General features: G+C 43.8%; 1 protein-coding gene across 4 annotated transcripts in view; it reads left to right on the top strand.

Annotated features, from left to right (window-relative positions):
- Positions 1-9,016: 9,016 nt before the first annotated feature.
- gosr1 (golgi SNAP receptor complex member 1) overlaps positions 9,017-19,286 on the top strand; it is a 74,640-nt gene continuing 64,370 nt past the window's right edge. Inside the window, exons 1-3 of one of the 4 annotated variants that reach the window (XM_033046316.1) lie at positions 9,021-9,082; positions 17,111-17,231; positions 19,211-19,258. In XM_033046316.1, the coding sequence (XP_032902207.1) occupies positions 9,052-9,082; positions 17,111-17,231; positions 19,211-19,258 (200 nt within the window). In that variant the 5' untranslated portion in view covers positions 9,021-9,051. Of the gene's footprint in view, positions 9,083-17,110; positions 17,232-19,210; positions 19,259-19,286 lie in introns of all 4 variants that reach the window. The other 3 variants (XM_033046317.1, XM_033046318.1, XM_033046319.1) reach the window with 3 other exon arrangements.

Genomic DNA, 19,286 nt, shown 5'->3' with positions numbered 1-19,286 from the left:
GAGGGTGGGTGTGGGGGGGGGGGGGGGGGGGGGGGGGGGGGGGGGGGCAGAGTGAAATGGTGCACTCTAGTGCTGTAAAATTCATACAGGTCCAAGCTACTTTAAACCGATGGATGTGTTTTAATCTCAGATGTCGTGCAGCTTTATGCTGTGCATGAATGTTGTTGGTCGTGTGGAGGTAACCTGACTACGTGCTTACCACCTAATCTACCTTCATATATCTTAAGATTTAGGCATTTATTTTACATTTTTTTCTCCTCTCCAATTGTGTATAGTTCATTTACATTTCACTATTAAACATAGTTTTTTTTTAAGTGACCGTATGCAACTAAAAACAGCAGACTAAAAACTAGATTTTTAAATTCTCCAATTTTTTAAATATCACAGAATGGTTACTAAAGTTCAAAGAGTGAAATTTATTAATGAAATTAAATGAAGGTCAGACTCTTAAACAGTTGAAGCAGTTTATAGGACGATGATTGCTGTAGACACCAACAGCAGGGAACAGCGTGTGTGTCGGCACCTTTCAGTCCACAGACAAAGCACTGGTTACATCTAATTGCAGCAAATAATATAAATTAGGAATAAACTAATGTTGCTGATATTAATGTAATTGATAAACTGAATGTAAGAAGATTGGTCAACAATCAATGTGCTGGAGTGCTTGATATGATCTTCACGTCTCATTTACATTCTGTGATTAACAGTAGTAATGGACTTGAAAGTGAAACAATGTTTAGAGTTGCACACAGACTATGTACTGGGAGAGTGAACCAAATGAACCATTTTTGCAATTAGTGTCTTCAATATTATTGCTGTTACCTTTTCCCATTGGTTTCCTGATACACACTGGATTATTTTGTAATCGGAGCTCCCTCAATTGCAGTTAAACTGTTAACAGAGAAACTTAATTTTTAAAGGTGCTCTTTTAAGAGTAGAAATATAATTCTGAAGTACTGCTGCTGAGACAGTGGAATTGCTTATGCTGAATTATGATGGTAAAGGTGGTTACTGGAACAGAAAATGAGAACTAGTGGTCCTATTGTATGCTATTTGAAGCATATTTTTTCATAACTTTTCTATTCTGAAACTTGGGTGTAAATGTTTTTCAGTATAATGTGGAGGTTATTGAATTTTGGTGAAGGATTATAGAATAATGAATCTGTCCAGGTGTGTGTGCGTGTGTGAATGTCTCAGTGTGTGCTGCTGAATGTACACCTGATCTGCCTAAGTACAGTACAAGATCACCAGAAATACAGCATTGCCAAAAACACCTGATTCATAGCAATGTATCAGCACCAGAATGAAATGTCTTGCTGTACCTGATGTCGTCAGCTCCATTTTGGAGGCTTACTTCAAAATGTTGTTCTTGTCATCATTAATTTGTACCTTTTTTGCACAGGACTTTAGCCGATTTGCGTGTTTGATGATATACTGTGATGCCTTAAATTTTTCATATTGCTTTCACTTTGTGGTAATGTTACTGGATATCAGTGAAAGGGTTTGGCATCAAAAAATAAATGCATTATTGAGCATAACTATGGTGTGTATGGTGGTATGTGTAGTTAAACAGCAGTGGTATTTAGTTGCAACATCTTTCACTTGTTTTAATGATAGGTATGTTAAAAGTTAAAAGATGGAAGCGTTGTATATAAGTAAGTAGCAAGGCTGATGTTGGATAGATTTGATTTCTTTCCATTAGATTTGTTTATATATTCTCTGATCATCGGGCCAACACTTGGAAAGTCTATCCCCAAAATTGAAATAACAAATAAAATATATTTTTGTCTTATAACATGCCTTTTCTGACTGATTTAGGAATCTGTGATCAGACTTACGGTTTTACAATGACTGAATATATTAAATTGGGTTTGTTTCCACAAGGAATTAAAAACGTTTTAAAATGTCAGATTTAGGGGATCAATTTCTGCAATTAGATACGCTTATAATTAGTGGCGATAAAATATGCAAATTGGTGTGCCAAATGTTTGCATTGTCGTTTTCCTGGATACTGTCAATGACCTGAGAATTGCTGGGTACAATACTACTCCCTTCCTTCCTTCCGCAGTTTACAGGGCCAGGCAAGCTCGGCAAATTGAAATACACAGGGAAAACTTTGTCATTCGATGCATACATGCCTTACATGTAATTAGATTTTAAATTACAAATACTATTTTGCCCAGTGGCACAGCGGTAGAGTTGCTGCCTCACAGCGCCAGAGACTGACTTTGGGTGCTGTCTGTACGGAGTTTGTACGTTCTCCCTGCGACCTTGTGAGTTTTTCCCTCGTGTTCATGAGTGATAGGAGCAGAATCAGTCCATTCGGCCCATCAAGTCTACTCCGATATTCAATCATGGCTGATCTATCTCTCCCTCTTAACTCCATCCTCCTGCTTTCTCCCCATAACTCCTGACACCTGTACTAATCAAAAATCTTTCTATCTCTGCCTTAAAAATATCCATTGACTTGACCTCAGCAGCCTTCTTTGGCAATGTATTCACCACCCTCTGACTAAAGAAATTCCTCCTCATCTTCCTAAAGGAACGTCCTTTAATTCCGTGGCTATGGCCTCTGGTCCTAGACACTCCCACTAGTGGAAACATCCACTCTATCCAGGCCTTTCACTATCCGGTAAGTTTCAATTATTCCCCCCTCATCCTTCTAAATTGCTCATCACCTTGTGTTAAATTCTATTGTGTGTTCTTTTTTTAAGTGTATCGCTGCTGGCAAATTCATTTCTCTGCACCTTTGGGTGGATGTGACAAATAAAATTGACTTTGACTTTAAAGGAACGTGCTCCGGTTCCTCCCCCACTACAAAGACATACAAGTTTATAGGTTGATTTGCTTTGATAAAATTGTAACTAGAGCGCAGGATAGTGCTAGTGTGCGGGGATCGCTTGCCGGCGCGGATTCGGTGGGTTGAAGGGCCTGTTTCCGCACTGTATCTAAACTGAACTCTAATGTCAGGAATCTATCATTGTTAAATTCAAAAATAACTAAGTGATTGATTGATAAATGATGAAACTTAAATCCAGACATTTATAAATCTATATTTAATAGATTGCTATTGGGTGCTTTAATAGATTAATTAAACTACAGTTTTGTTATTGCTTTGGCTAGGAAATAAGAGGCAGTGTACCAGACGTATTGCCTGGAGTCAAAGTAACAGATTATTTCATGCAGAAACGGAATTGTGATTAAATGTATGCTGAAGGCACCCTGAATAAATTAATTAGTACCATCATGGCTTTCTTAAAATGAATACTTGGAGCATTAACGTCGGAGAAGGAAGATCAGATGGTACATGTAATGTGGTGCTGCCTGCTGCCTACTCTCTGTTTAGATGTTATTCCTGCTGTGATGTGTTGCATAAACTTTTAAAGTCTGTTGAAAGGTCTCGCTATCACGTCGGTGCACTGCTGGCGGTGCTGTCTGTTGGATGACGTGTTAATTTGAGGCTTTTGTTTAGCCTCTGAGGGGAAGATAAATTGCTTGAAATAATGGCAACAAAAAAAATCTCTGGCCGAATTGTCACTGATGTTTGGTTTAGAAATTCAGCATGGAAACAGGTCCTTCATCCACCGAGTCCACACTGACCATCGATCATCTGATCTCACACATTCTATGTTGTCCCACTTTCTCATCCACTCCTTACACATGAGGGACAATTTATACAATTAACCAACAAACATTCAAGATTTTGGGATGTTGGAGGAAACTGGAGCATCCAGAGAGAACCCACGCAGTCACAGGGAAAACATGCAAGCTCCACATAGACTGCAGCCAAGGTCGGGATCAAACCTGGGCTTTTGGTACTGTGAGGCAACCACTATACTGCTACAACACTGTGTCCTTGGCATTATTTAATACTCATTAAAAGTAATGTTAATGGACCATTTCCCCAATTTTACTCATTATAAACCTATCAACCAAAACCAGTATGATTTATCTGAGGTTGACGTGCATGCTGGCATATATATAGATCTGTATGTTCAGGGGGGATCATTGCTGATTAACACAATGGGTGCAATTGACTGAATAAAACAGTAATGCTCTCTGGAATAGTTTACAGCAAAGAAATCCAGTTACATCTATAACTGCATGTTAAGGAAATCTAAAGAAACTTCATTTTCTCCTTGTTGATCTTAAAAAGGATCAGTTGATGACAGATACTTGTCTTTTTGTCCATTCTAGAATTTCAAGCAAAGAAATCACTGCTGAGAATGTTCAGGGATCTGTTGATCCCATCAACACTCCATATTATGGGGCAGAGCATAGTTCAAGTGTTCAAGTTCAAGTGAGTTTATTGTCATGTGTCCCTGTATAGGACAATGAAATTCTTGCTTTGCTTAAGCACACAGAAAATAGTAGGCATTTACTACAAAACAGATAAATGTGTCCATATACCATGATATAAATATATACACACATGAATAAATAAACTGGTAAAGTGCAAATAACAGAAAGTGGTTGTTAATAATCAGAGTTTTGTCCGAGCCAGGTTTAATAGCCTGATGGCTGAGGGGAAGTAGCTATTCCTGAACCTGGTTGTTGCAGTCTTCAGGCTCCTGTACCTTCTACCTGAAGGTAGCGGGGAGATGAGTGTGTGGCCAGGATGGTGTGGGTCTTTGATGATACTGCCAGCCTTTTTGAGGCAGCGACTGCGATAATTCCCCTCGATGGAAGGAAGGTCAGAGCCGATGATGGACTGGGCAGTGTTTACTGCTTTTTGTAGTCTTTTCCTCTCCAGGGCGCTCAAATTGCCGAACCAAGCCACGATGCAACCGGTCAGCATGCTCTCGACTGTGCACCTGTAGAAGTTAGAGAGAGTCTTCCTTGACAATCCGACTCTCCGTAATCTTCTCAGGAAGTAGAGGCGCTGATGAGCTTTTTGATAATTGCGTTAGTGTTCTCGGACCAGGAAAGATCTTCAGAGATGTGCACGCCCAGGAATTTGAAGTTCTTGACCCTTTCAACCATCGACCCGTTGATATAAATGGGGCTGTGGGTCCCCCTCCTACTCCTTCCAAAGTCCACAATCAGTTCCTTGGTTTTGCTGGTGTTGAGGGCCAGGTTATTGCGCTGGCACCATATGGACAGTTACTCGATCTCTCTTCTGTACTCTAACTCATCCCCATCAGTGATACGCCCCACAATAGTGGTGTCGTCAGCGAACTTGATGATGGAGTTCGCACTGTGGTTCGCTACGCAGTCATGTGTATAGAGTGAGTACAGCAGGAGGCTGAGCACGCAGCCTTGAGGTGCTCCCGTGCTGATTGTTATCGAGGCTGACACATTTCCACCAATACGAACAGACTGTGGTCTGTGGACGAGAAAGTCGAGGATCCAGTTGCAGAGGGATGTGCAGAGACCCAGTTCTGCGAGTTTGGTAACCAGTTTGGAGGGGATGATTGTGTTAAATGCCGAGCTGTAATCAATGAATAACAGCCTGACATGAGTTTTTGTTGTCCAAGTGGTCCAGTGCGGAGTGGAGGGCCAGCGAGATCGCATCCACCGTTGATCTGTTGTGGCGGTATGCGAACTGCAGTGGGTCCAGGTTTTTGTCGAGGTAGGAGTTGATTTGCTCCATGATCAACCTCTCAAAGCACTTCATCACCACCGGCGTTAGTGCCACTGGTCGATAGTCATTGAGGCACGTCACCTTACACTTCTTGGGCACCGGTATAATTGATGCCCTTTTAAAACAGGTGGGGACCTCAGACCTCAGAAGTGAGAGGTTGAAAATGTCTGTAAAAACTCCCGCCAGTTTCATTACTTGATCACAACAATATAATGTATAATGTGGATAAATGTGAGGTTATCCACTTTGGTGGCAAAAACAGGAAAGTAGACTATTATCTGAATGGTGGCCGATTAGGAAAGGGGGAGATGCAATGAGACCTGGGTGTCATGGTACACCAGTCATTAAAAGTAGGCATGCAGGTGCAGCAGGCAGTGAAGAAGGCAAATGGTATGTTAGCATTCATAGCAAAAGGATTTGAGTATAGGAGCAGGGAGGTTCTACTGCAGTTGTACAGGGTCTTGGTGAGACCACACCTGGAGTATTGCGTACAGTTTTGGTCTCCTAATCTGAGGAAGGACATTCTTGGAGTACAGAGAAGGTTCACCAGACTGATTACTGGGATGTCAGGACTTTCATATGAAGAAAGACTGGATAGACTTGGCTTGTACTCGCTAGAATTCAGAAGATTGAGAGGGGATCTTATAGAAATTTACAAAATTCTTAAGGGGTTGGACAGGCTAGATGCAGGAAGATTGTTCCCGATGTTGGGGAAGTTACTAATTACTAATAATTACTAATAATACCTTGCACATTCTCATCCAATTCATTGATCCAGTCTCTCTGACTTGAAACATTGACAGTCTCTCTTTCCGCAGATGCTGCCCGACCTGTTTAGCATTTCTAGCATTTTCTGTTTTAAATTCAGCAGTAAACGTGTTAAGCAATTCCACACTCGTTAATCTAAAATTATTGACACCAAGTCGAGCACCACTGCTGACCTGACGGGAAATTTCAGCTAACAGCACGGAATGGAAAGTGAACCTGTCCGATTACCAATTCATGGAGGTATCAGGGAAACACATCACAAGGTGCAGGCTCGAAGGGCCGAATGTCCTACTCCTGCACCTATTTTCAATGTTTCTATGTTTCTAATATCTGCTGTGTAGCCAGGGACAAGATGTCAAACATCCCAAGCAAGCCAGAGAGATGCTAGGAACCAGAGCTCAAAACATGGTGAAGGAAATCCATGCGATTCGACAAGTAGTCAGTAACAACAGAAGAGCAGCTTCACAGCTTTGACCTGACCCTTAAACAGATAGCAAATTGTGACATATAATAATAATAATAATACATTTTATTTATGGGCGCCTTTCAAGAGTCACCAAGGACATATGAACAGGAATACGTATAGGGCAAGGGAGTTCTTTGATTATAAGAAAACGGTTGTGTTGTTCCCCAGTCCTTGGATAAATGGGCACTGCAGATGATTGGCATAAAATAGTAAGAAGTCCTGGGCCAGGCTCAGAAAAAGAATCCCTTTGGAAAGCCAATGTCTCAGTAGTGGACTAATGTTATTCTCTTTATCCTGTATCTGTACACTGGGCGGCTTAATTGTAATCATGTACAGTAGTCTTTTCCTTGACTGGATGGCACGCAATGAAAATTCTTTTCACTCTACCTCAGTACATGACAGTATTAAAATAAAATTAAGACTAAGATTACAGCCCTCCCTTGTTAGTGAGCCCAGCCAGTTTATTGCACATGGGTAATATTTGAGTTGAAGTTGGAATGGGCAGGTCAGCAACATTCCCTGGTCAACATCTTACTGTGCTGGGAGACCAATAGGTTTCAGGAACACCAAAGACCAAGTTGATGGACACCATGCAGCTGGAAGACATTCTCTGGGTGTGGCCCAGGGAACTGCTCCAAAATCAGAGATCTCAAGTTATTCCAGCACTTTGTTTTTTTTTCGAAACCAGCGCCAGCAGTTTCTTGGAAGTCCACTGGTACAGTACTACTTGCCTGAGCAGCAGCAACCCTGCACCCAGACCCTGGAGTAGGAAATGGAGCAGATACAGACCCACACCCACATCCAAGAGCAGACCCCTATACAAGAGCTGGAGCAGATCCAGGAGAAGACATGTACCCAGACCCTGATGCAGGAGTAGAAACATCCAGATCATGGAGCAGGCCCAGTCCCTGGAGCTAGAACTGGAGCAGACTCAGACTCAGACTCAGACCCAGACCCCGACATTGGAGCAGATCCAGATGCAGGAGCAAGAGCTAGAGCAGATCCAGGAGCAGGAACATCAAGTCTACTGGCGGAGTAGACTTGATGGGCTGAATGGCCTAATTCTACTCCTATTCCTTATGACCTTTACAAGGATGTTGCCAGGGCTAGAAGATGTGAGCTATAGTGAGAGGTTGGGTAGCCTGGGTCTCTATTCCATGGAGCGCAGGAGGATGAGGTGTGATCTTATAGAGGTGTACAAAATCATGAGAGGAATAGATCGGGTAGATGCACAGAGTCTTTTGCCCAGAGTAGGAGAATCGAGGACGTGAGGACATAGATTTAAGGTGAAGGGGGAAAGATATAATAGGAATCTGAGGGGTATCTTTTTCACACAACCTGCCTCATCTGACTGGTGCAGATGAGGCAGGTTGGGCCAGTATGGGCAGAAGGGCCTGTTTCCCCATTGTATCACTCTGTGACTTGTGTAGATGAGGCAGGTTGGGCCAGTATGGGCAGGTTGGGCTGAAGGGCCTGTTTCCCCCACTGTATCACTCTATGACGTGTAGATGGGGCAGGTTGGGCCAGTATGGACAGGTTGGGCTGAAGGGCCTGTTTCCACACTGTATCACTCTATATGACGTGTAGATGGGGCAGGTTGGGCCAGTATGGGCAGGTTGGGCTGAAGGGCCTGTTTCCACACTGTATCACTCTATGGCGTGTAGATGGGGCAGGTTGGGCCAGTATGGGCAGGTTGGGCTGAAGGGCCTGTTTCCACACTATCACTCTGTGACTGGGGCAGGTTGGGCCAGTATGGGCAGGTTGGGCTGAAGGGCCTGTTTCCCCCACTGTATCACTCTATGACGTGTAGATGGGGCAGGTTGGGCCAGTATGGGCAGGTTGGGCTGAAGGGCCTGTTTCCACACTATCACTTTCATCACTCTCTGACCTCATGAGCCAGACGCGCGTCCCCGCTGTCCATGCGCACGCGCACTCCCCGGTTGCCGTGCGGCCCCTTTAAGCGCATGGACTGTGCCACACCGTGGGGAGGGAGATTAAACACTATAAACATTTTACACACTGAGCTGACGAGCATCAAGGAGGAGGATGTTCATTATATATCATCCGTACATATGTATTTCCGTGCGGTCTGTGTGTAGGGGGGTGAGTGTGTGAGTTTGTGGACATTGTTTCAGTGCTGCCTTCTACCACCCCCCCCCCCCCCTTCATCTCTCTCCCTCTCAGTGCCCGGGGCCGGGACCGGGACCGCGCGGGGGTGACGTTGGAAACCAAGATGGCGGCGGGGAGCAGCAACTACTGGGAGGGTGAGTGGGGGATGGGGGGCCCGGCCCGGCCCGGCCTGGGGGGGGGGGGGGGGCTGTGTGTGGGTGTGTGGGGGGGGGGGGGGGGGGGGGGGGGGGGGGCTGGGGTGTCGTGTGTGAGCGGGACAGACGGGCCGACTGCGGGCTCCACGGCTCCAGCTCCCGGCCTGTGCTGGACAACATGGATAGATGGTGACGTTGCGGGTTTGCCCCCTTCTTCAGACAGACAGACAGACACTAACACTAACACTATCCCACACACACACACTAACACTAACACACACACACACACTAACACACACACACACACTAACACTAACACACACACTAACACTATCCCACACACACACACTAACACTAACACACACACTAACACTATCCCACACACACACACTAACACTAACACTATCCCACACACACACACTAACACTAACACACACACACACACTAACTAACACTATCCCACACACACACACACACACACACACACACACACACACACACACACACACACACACACACACAGAGACACACACACACACACACACACACACACACACACACACACACACAGACACACACTATCTCACACACACACTAACACTATCCCCCACACACACACAGACACACACACACACACACACACAGACACACACCCTGCCTGTCCCACACATATACTCCAGGAGTTCTTATTTTTTAAATAAACCAGCATCTGCAGTTCCTTGTTTCTGTCAGGTTATGGGAAGAAGGCAGGAGAATGGGGTTAGGAGGAGAGATAGATCAGCCATGATTGAATGACGGAGTAGGCTTGGTGGGCCGAATGGCCTAATTCTGCTCCTATTACTTATGACCTTACATCTCTATCGCCAACTCTACACTACCTGCCTGAGGAGATTGTTGTCTGACATTAATTTTGTAAGTGTTTTATAGTTCATCCCATTCATGTTTTGTTCACAGTTTATAGGAGTAGAATTAGGCCATTCGGCCCATTGAGTCTACTCCACCTTTCAATCATGGCTGATCTCTGCCTCCTAATCCCATTTTTCTGCCTTCTCCCCATAACCTTTGACACCCGTTCTAATCAAGAATTTGTCTACCTCTGCCTTCAAAATTTCCACTGACTTATTTTCTACAGCCCTCTGTGGCAATGTGTTCTACAGATTAACTACCCTCTGACTAAAGAAGTTCCTCCTCACTTCCTTCCTAAAAGAGCGCCCTTTAATTCTGAGGCTATGATCTCTGGTCCTAGACTCTCACCAGTGGAAACACCCTCTCCACATCCACTCTTTCCAGGCCTCATTATTCTGTAAGTTTCAATGAGGTCCCCCTCAACCTTCTAAACACCTGCGAGTCAAACATCATATGTTAACCCACTCATTCCTGGAATCATTTTTGTAAACCACCTCTGGACCCTCTCCAGCGCCAGCACATCCACAGATATGGGACCCAAATTTGCTCACAGTACTCCAAATGCAGCCTGACCTGCGCCTTATAGAGCCTCAGCATTACATATCTGTTTTTGTATTCCAGTCCTCTTGATATAAGTTTTGTTTTGTTATAAGTTTCTTCACAGCGACGTGGTCACGAGACTTGGGTAAAGAGACTTCCTTTATATTGCATTAACAATTGGAATTTCCAAAAGTCATTTGCATCCTCAATTGAATTGTTGGAGACTGCCATCCTGAGTAAAACACAAAGTGTTGGAGGAACTCAGCGGGTCAGGCAAAATCTATGAAGAGAATGGACATACAATGTTCGGGTCAGGACCCTTCTGGCTGGGTCTTCTTGAATCTGAGGAAGGGTCCCGACCCAAAAAACTGTCCATTCCCTCCGCCTACTGATCTCCTCCCGCACTTTGTATTGTACATGAGGTCATAGAGTGATACAGTGTGAAAACAGACCCTTTGGCCCAACTTGCCCACACTGGCCAACATGTCCCAGCTATACTAGCCCCACCTGCCAGCATTTGGTCCATATCCCTCCAAACCTGTCCTATCCATGTACCTGTCGAACTGCTTCTAAAATGTTGGGATAGTCCCTGCCTCAACTACCTCCTCAGGCAGCTAGTTCCATACATCCATCACCCTTTGTGTGAAAAAGTTACCCCTCAGATTCCTATTAAATCTTTTCATCTTAAACCAATGTCCTCTGGTCCTCGATTCACCTACTCTGGGCAAGAGACTCTGTGCATCTACCCGATTTATTCCTCTCAGAATCTTATACACCTCTAAGGTGTATATACCTCATCATATAGGCGTTATACAGCTCATCCTCCTGTTCTCCAAGGAAGAGTCCCAGTCTATTCAACCTCTGCCTATAGCTATGCCGATACAGTGCCCTCCATAATGTTTGGGACAAAGACCCATCATTTATTTATTTGCCTCTGTACTCCACAATTTGAGATTTGTAATTTTAAAAAAATCACGTGGTTAAAGTGCACATTGTCAGATTTTAATAAAGACCATTTTTACCCATTTTGATTTCACCATGTAGAAATTACAGCAGTGTTTATACATAGTCCCCCATTTCTGGGCACCATAATGTTTGGGACACAGCAATGTCATGTCAATGAAAGTAGTGATGTCTAGTATTTTGTTGCATATCCTTTGCATACATTGACTACTTGAAGTCTGCGATTCATGGACATTACCAATTGCTAGGTGTCTTCTCTGGTGATGCTCTACCAGGCCTATATTGCAGCCATCTTTAGCTAATGCTTGGTTTGTGGGCTAGTCCCCTTCAGTTTTCTCTTCAGTATATAAAAGGCATGCTCAATTGGGTTCAGATCATGTGATTGACTTGGCCACTCAGGAATTGACCATTTTTTAGCTTTGAAATAACTCCTTTGTTGCTTTAGCAGTAGGTTTGGGATTGTTGTCTTGCTGTAGAATGAACTGCCTACCAATGAATTTTGAGGCATTTGTTTGAACTTGAGCAGATAGGATGTGTCTATACATTTCAGATTTCATTATGCTACTACCATCAGCAGTTGAATCATCAATGAAGATAAGTGAGCCAGTACCTTCAGCAGCCATACATACCCAGGCCATAACACCCCCACCACCATGTTTCACAGATGAGGCGGTATGCTTTGGATCTTGGGCAGCTCTTTCTCTCCTCCATACTTTGCTCTTGCCATCGCTCTATATAAGTTAATCTTCATCTCATCTGTTCACAAGACCTTTTTCCAGAACTGTGGTTGCTCTTTTAAGTACTTTTTGGCAAACTGTAACCTGGCCATCCTATTTTTGCAGCTAGCCAGTGGTTTGTATCTTGCAGTGTAGCCTCTGTATTTCTGGTCATTAAGTCTTCTGCGGACAGTGGTCATTGACAAATCCACACCTGACTTCTGAAGAGTGTTTCTGATCTGTCGGACAGGTATTTGTGGATTTTTCATTATTATAGAGAGGCGTGCAGGTCTTCCTTGGCCTGCCAGCCCCTTTGTGATTTGTAAGCTCACCAATGCTCTCTTTCTTCTTAATGATGTTCCAAACAGTTGATTTTGGCACGCCTAAGGTTTGGCTGATGTCTCTAACCGTGTTTTTCTTATTTCTCAGTCTCATAATGGCTTCTTTGACTTTCATTGGCACAACTTTGGTCCTCATGTTGATAAACAGCAATAAAAGTTTCCAAAGATGATGGAAAGACTATGTGCTGAGAGCTCTCTTATACCTGCATTAAGGAAGCATTTAAACACACCTGAGCAATTACAAACACCTGTGAAGCCAGGTGTCCCAAACATTATGGTGCCCTGAAATGGGGGGACTATGTATAAACACAGCTGTAATTTCTACATGGTGAAACCAAATTGTATAAAAATACCTTTTAATAAAATCTGACAATGTGCTCTTTAACCACTTGTGATTTTTTCTATTATAAATCGCAAATTGTGGAGTACAGAAGCAAATAAATAAATGATGGGGTTTTTTTGTCCCAAACATTATGGAGATCACTGTAGGTGTTGCAAGATTGAGAACGGCAGCTAATTATTGCTGGTGGTCTGTTGGCCTGCAGTTAGCTGAGGCATTGGTTTACAGGCAAGGCCTCTCTGTACCTTTGTGGTATGGAGTTTTTGCACTCTCGGGATGGGGAGGTGTGGCATTCGGTTTAATGTCTTATCCGATAATCAGCTCATCTGAGTGAGAGCAGCCTGGATTGTGTGTTCAACCTCTGACACCGTGCCATATGTTTGGATAAGTGTTTGCACCACACGACACAAATAATATGTTAGCATTAAAACGAGCTGGAGAATTGCAGTTATAATAAGAGGCTGGCGAAGTTGGAGCTGCTTTTAGGAGGGGAAAAGACAATGAAGTGCATAAAGATGAGAAGCCGGTAACTGAACAGGAAGAACCTTTCATTTGGAAAGCAGTGCCTAGAGAACATGGATTTAATTCAATTGGAAGGAGGTTCAGAGAGGAGTTGAGGAAATATGTTTTCACCTACAGAATAAGGATTGGAGCTCAAAGGTTGAAGTATGATAGATAAGAAAGAACAAATTACTTATAAGTAACTGGATAGAGGACCTGAAGAAGCATTACTTACGAGTCTTGATTTTGATTATTTTATTGTCATATACACCAGGTGGCAATGGAATTGTTTGCTTGCATGGAGTTGGGATGTAAACTTTAAACTTTAGAGATACAGCACGGAAACAGGCCCTTCGGCCCATTGAGTCCGTGCCGACCAGCGATCACCCCATGCACTAGCACCATTCCACACAACAGGTACAACCTCACAACCTCACAAAGCCAATTAATCTACAAACCTGTAACCTGGGCCCTCTCTCAAGACCGCAACTGAATCTGGCCTCAAAGTTCAGCAGTAATGCAAGAATTTGATCACCTTTTTTCTTGGGGGCGAATGATCTGTTTGTTCTTCAGGGAGAGAAGCATCTGTAAGGGATTGTTGGAAATCACAAGCTGAGAGGAAACCGATACTGGACATGTCAGGTGAATGGTCCGGTGATGCCGGCGTAACCTTGGACAGCATTAGGCTGAGTGTTGCATTGGCTCCTCCTCTGCCACATATTTCTGTTCCCATCAGCATTTCGCTTTGTCCCAGGAACATTTTAGCTACGTTGTTTCCTCAGTTTTAATCACTGAAGTGAAATGTTGTATTCATAAAATCTCTTCTCGGGGTCCTAAAGCACAGTTGGACAGCACGGAAACAGGCCCTTCAGCCCAATGCATCCATGCCAACCAAGTTGCCCACCTCAGCTAGTCCCAGCTGCTTGCATTTGGTTCATATTTCCCTAAATCTTTCCTATCCATGTACCTGGTCAAGTGGCTTTTAAATGTTGTTATAGTGCCTGTTTCAACTACCTCCTCTGGCAACTTTCTCCATACACCCACCACCCTCTGTGTGAGAAGGTTCCCCCTCAGGTTTCTATTCTATTTTTTACATCCATCAGTCTCATGCCGTCCAATGTCCTCATAAACCTTCCTACACATGTTCCAGATCCTACCTGGTCCACTGAGTTACTCCAGCACTTTGTGTCCTTTTGTGTAAACTAGCATCTGCAGTTCTTTGTTTTTAACCTAAACTAAAAATCATTATGACAGCCGCATCCTTTGGTGAGATCTGTCCAGAGTAAAGGAATGGCAATTGGCATGGTACTCATAGATACATGACTCAGTCATGACCGAGGGGGGCCTACTACATAGATACATGATAAACACGTCAAATCGATATAGTAAATTAAAAACTCCAATTTTGTTGCAAAAGCCTAAAGTCCTTGGTGAAGACATGACAGTTTGTGGTTCATTGTATAGTTGGTGTTGTGCAGTGTTCACAAGCCTAATGGTGGCTGGAAGAAACTGTTCCTCAACTTGGATGTCATGGTTTTCAGACGCTTGTACCGTCTGAAGTTTTATAGATGCAGCGCAGAAACAGGCCCACTGAGCCAGCCATCCCCGCACACTAACACTATCTTACACACACTAGGGACGATTTACAGTTGTACCATGCCAATTAACTGATAAACCTGTACATATTTGGTGTGGGAGGAAAGCGGAGATCCCGGAGAAAACTCACGCAGTCACGGGGACAACATACAAACTCTGTACAGACAGCACCCGTAGTCGGAATCGAACTCGGCTCTCTTGAGCTGTGAGGCAGCAACTCTACCGCTGCACCACCGTGCTATCCCTGTGTAGTGTGCTGCTTTTATCTTTCTATTTATCATACTTACACTCCGAGATCCCTCTTCTCTGTAACAGGGTCCTGCCATTCACTATAAAGGTCTTGTCAGCCCTGCTATAGGAAGGATATTGATAGGCTGGAAAGGTGTGCAGAGATGTTCAAGGATGTTGCCAGGACTTGAGGGCCTGAAGTAAAGGGAGAGGTTGAGCAGACTAGGACTATAGGACAGGCTGGGTTTGTGTTCACCGGAGCAGAGGAGGATTGAGGGGAGAACCTGATTGAGATGGTAAGAAACATGTCCTTTTGACAGAGGTGTCAAAAGCTAGAAGGGTGGTGCAGCGGTAGAGTTGCTGCCTTACACCGTATGCAGCGCTGGAGACCCAGGTTCCATCCTGACGGTGGGTGCTGCCTGTACGGAGTTTGTACGTGCTCTCAGTGACCTACGTGGGTTTTCTCCGAGATCTTCGGTTACCTCCCACACTTCAAAGATGTGCAGGTTTGTAGGTTAATTGACGTGGTGTAAATGTAAATTGTCCCTAGTGTGTGTAGGATAGTGTTAATCCACGATAGCGGGGATCGCTGGTCGGCATGGGTCAAAGGGCCTGTTTCCGCGTTGTGTCTCTAAAAATAAAACTAAAAACGATAACTAGATGATGTGGGTTTAAGGCAGGAGGTTGGAGGAGTTCTGAAGGATTTTGTTCACCCAGGTTGGCTGGAATCTGGAAAACGTTGTCTGAGAACCAGCTGGTGGAACTCGGGTGTAGGAAGGAACTGCAGATGCTGGTTTATACCGAAGATAGACACAAAATGCTGGAGTAACTCAGCGGGACAGGCAGCATCTCCAGAGAGAAGGAATGGGTCTAGACCCTTCTTCAGACTGAGAAGTCTGCAGAAGGGTCTCAACCCGAACCTACCCGTTCCTTCTCTCCAGGGATGCTGCCTGAGTTACTCCAGCATTTTGTGTCCATCTTCAGAGGAACTAGGGGTCAGGCAACATGTGCAGAGGAATGAGTCTGAGAAGCGTCGTCTGTCCATTCTCTCCACAGGTGCTGCCTGACCCACTATGTTCCTTGAGTGGTTTGTTTTATGCATATAATCTGGGATGACAAGTCAGGGCTGCGGGGTCAAAGAACAGTCTGCAGGATCAGATGTTAAACTGTCACCCATTTTACTACTTGGGAGGATGCCACTCATTGAAGGATTTGCTAGTCTCCCAATCTTTCTGTAGTATTTATTCCCTTGTCAATGGGTCCCTTATCTCTCATTGTTTGTAGGTCTCTGTTGCATGTTTTCACTGAGAGTAAGCAGAGAGTTTCAGAAATATATTGTCAGTTGTGAACTAGTGTGGGGCATGCTACGTTGTTGGAAAGCTAGACCTCATAATGAAAGCAAACCCCTGCAATCCTTTAGAACCAGGTGGGTAACTGCAATTGGTTGAGGAATGTTAGAAGCAATCAGTAGAGAGAGCCTAAATGTGAGATCTGCATGTTCGTTATATGTGATTAATCAACTGCAAAGAAGTTTGGATTCACTCAACACTGCTATAATCTGAGGGGTAACATTTTCACACAAAGGGTGGTGGGTGATTGCCAGAGGAGGTAGTTGAGGCTGGGACTATCCCAACATTTAAGAAACAGTTAGACGGGTCCATGGATAGGGCAGGTTTGGAGGGATTTGGACCAAACGTGGGCAGGTGGGACTAATGTAGCTGGGACATGTTGTCTGGTGTGGGCAAATTGGGCCGAAGGGCCTGTTTCCACCCTGTATCACTCTATAATCAGTGAGGGAATTTGGGGGGAACATGGATTTCTGAAAGCAAAATTCAACTTCATGTTTATTTAGTATAGTTTGTAAAGTTGCTCGTCATTGCTTTGTTTCCACATGTAGACCTACGGAAACAGGCTCGACAGCTGGAAAATGAACTGGATTTGAAGTTGGTTTCGTTCAGCAAGCTGTGCACAAGTTACAGTGGAACGGCAATACGAGATGGACGCCGCGACAGGTATAGGTACTACGCTGCAGTCTATATCACTTCACTCTCCTTCCCTCAACCTTCACACTATCTTTGTTCTCTGACTACTGAGATATTTGCAACTGTGAGCAATTGCAAATATTGTATTGTTAGCAATTCTTTGTAATATTGTGAGCAATTGTGGGCCCCATATCTGAGGAAGGATATGCTGGTTCTGGAGAGGGTCCAGAGGAGGTTTACGATCCCAGGAATGTGTGGGTTAACGTAGGATGAGCGTTGACTGCACTGGGCCTGTACTCGCTGGAGTTTACCGAATAGTGAAAGGCCTGGATAGAGGGGATGTGGAGAGGATGTTTCCACTAGTGTGAGAGTCTAGGACCAGAGGTGATAGCCTCAGAATTAAAGAACGTTTCTTTATGAAGGAGATAGGAATTACTTTAGTCAAATGGTGTGAATCTGTGGGATTCATTGCCACATAAGGCTGTGGAGGCCAATGGATATTTTTAAGGCAGAGATAGATTCTTGATTAGTACGGGTGTTAGCGGTTATGGGGAGAAGGCAGGAGAATGGGGTTGAGAGGGACAGATACATCAGCCATGATTGAATTGTGGAGTAGGCTTGATGAGCTGAATGGCCTAATTCTGCTCTTATCACTGATGACCTTATGATGGATGTTCTGAAATGATACAACTGTTAAAGTTTAACATTGTTCTACCAGAGACCCAGAATATAAGTTTAAGGTTTGATACATTTCTATTGCTGTAAATCAAAAGTTGTTATAAGAAAACCAAGAGATAGTGGAAAAGTATTTTTTTCCCTACTGATGTTTATTTGTTTTTAATGATACAACTTCAGCTGAACTGAAGTGTTCTTGTATTACACGTTATGTTTATGTGTATAAATCAGTCAGACAAAGGAAGTAGGAGTTTCGAACATTGGACTTTAGGTACCAACAAGATTCACGACAAAGATGGCCAAGTTTAATTTAATTGCAAGTTTTAATTTGCAGCATCTCTGAACCATTGGAGCCACCATTGTGCTCCATAACTGCCACCAACTGCAACCATTTTGGGATTCTCAAAATCCTTCCGCGCCACCTGCGTGACGTGCAAATGACGCCCAAATGGGGCAGACCCTTTAGTTTTCACAGTGCTAGAGTAACTCAGCGGGTCAGGCAGCATCTCTGGAGATCATGGATAGGTGATTTTTCAGAGTGCTGGAGTAATTCAGCAGGTCAGGCAGCATCTCTGGAGATAAGGGATAGGAGACGTTTCGGGTCGAGACCCTCCTTCAGTGTGAGTTGAAACATCACCTATTCCTTTCCTGCAGATATGCTGCCTGACCCGATGAGTTACTCCAGCACTTTGTGTCTGTCTTAAGTGATAGGTGAGGAGCTACTAATTAACCCGACCTCATCCATATCCACCTATCACTTGCCCGCTCTTGCCCCTCTCCATCTCGTTGCATCTTTATGTTGGCTATGCCTCCTCTCTTTCTTCAGACCAGATGAAGAATCTCGACCTGAAACAAAGACTGCTTATTTCCCTCCACAGATGCTGCCTGATTTACTGAGTTCTTCCAGCAATTTGTTTTTTTGTTCCAGATCCCAGCATCTGCAGTTCCTCGTGTCCCCATTGTCCTGTTTCAAGCCCAACTTGCAAAACGTCTGACTATTTTGAAGCTGTTCCTTATTTTTAGCAGCATAAGTTGAAAATAATTAATCATTTCTTGGCAAGTATCCAATTGGCTACGGCTGGGCGGCCAAAGAATATGTATATGTCGTTTGATTATTTTGAAATGTTCAAGTGGTCCTCTTTACCAGAACTTCTAGCCTTACTGTTTATATTTCTGGACCAAATAGATGACATTCATTTTTGCTTAATTCAGCCATTCATCACAATAAATATAAAGTTGATGATAGGATATTAATGTTCAAAACCAGAAAAATTGTTTGACATAATTAACATTAAATGTTTCATTTAATATCCTTAAAATATGCATTCAATGCAAAACAGCTTTAAAATCGATAAAAGAAGTTTTGACCCAAGATGGACATTAACAAGGTGATTTTGGCTATTCATATATTTATGT

This window comes from Amblyraja radiata, chromosome 28 (assembly GCF_010909765.2).
Source record: "Amblyraja radiata isolate CabotCenter1 chromosome 28, sAmbRad1.1.pri, whole genome shotgun sequence".
In the NCBI taxonomy this organism is placed as follows: Eukaryota; Metazoa; Chordata; class Chondrichthyes; order Rajiformes; family Rajidae; genus Amblyraja; species Amblyraja radiata.
The sequence above is the reverse complement of the archived record's forward strand: the minus strand, read 5'-3'. Positions and strand labels throughout refer to the sequence as shown.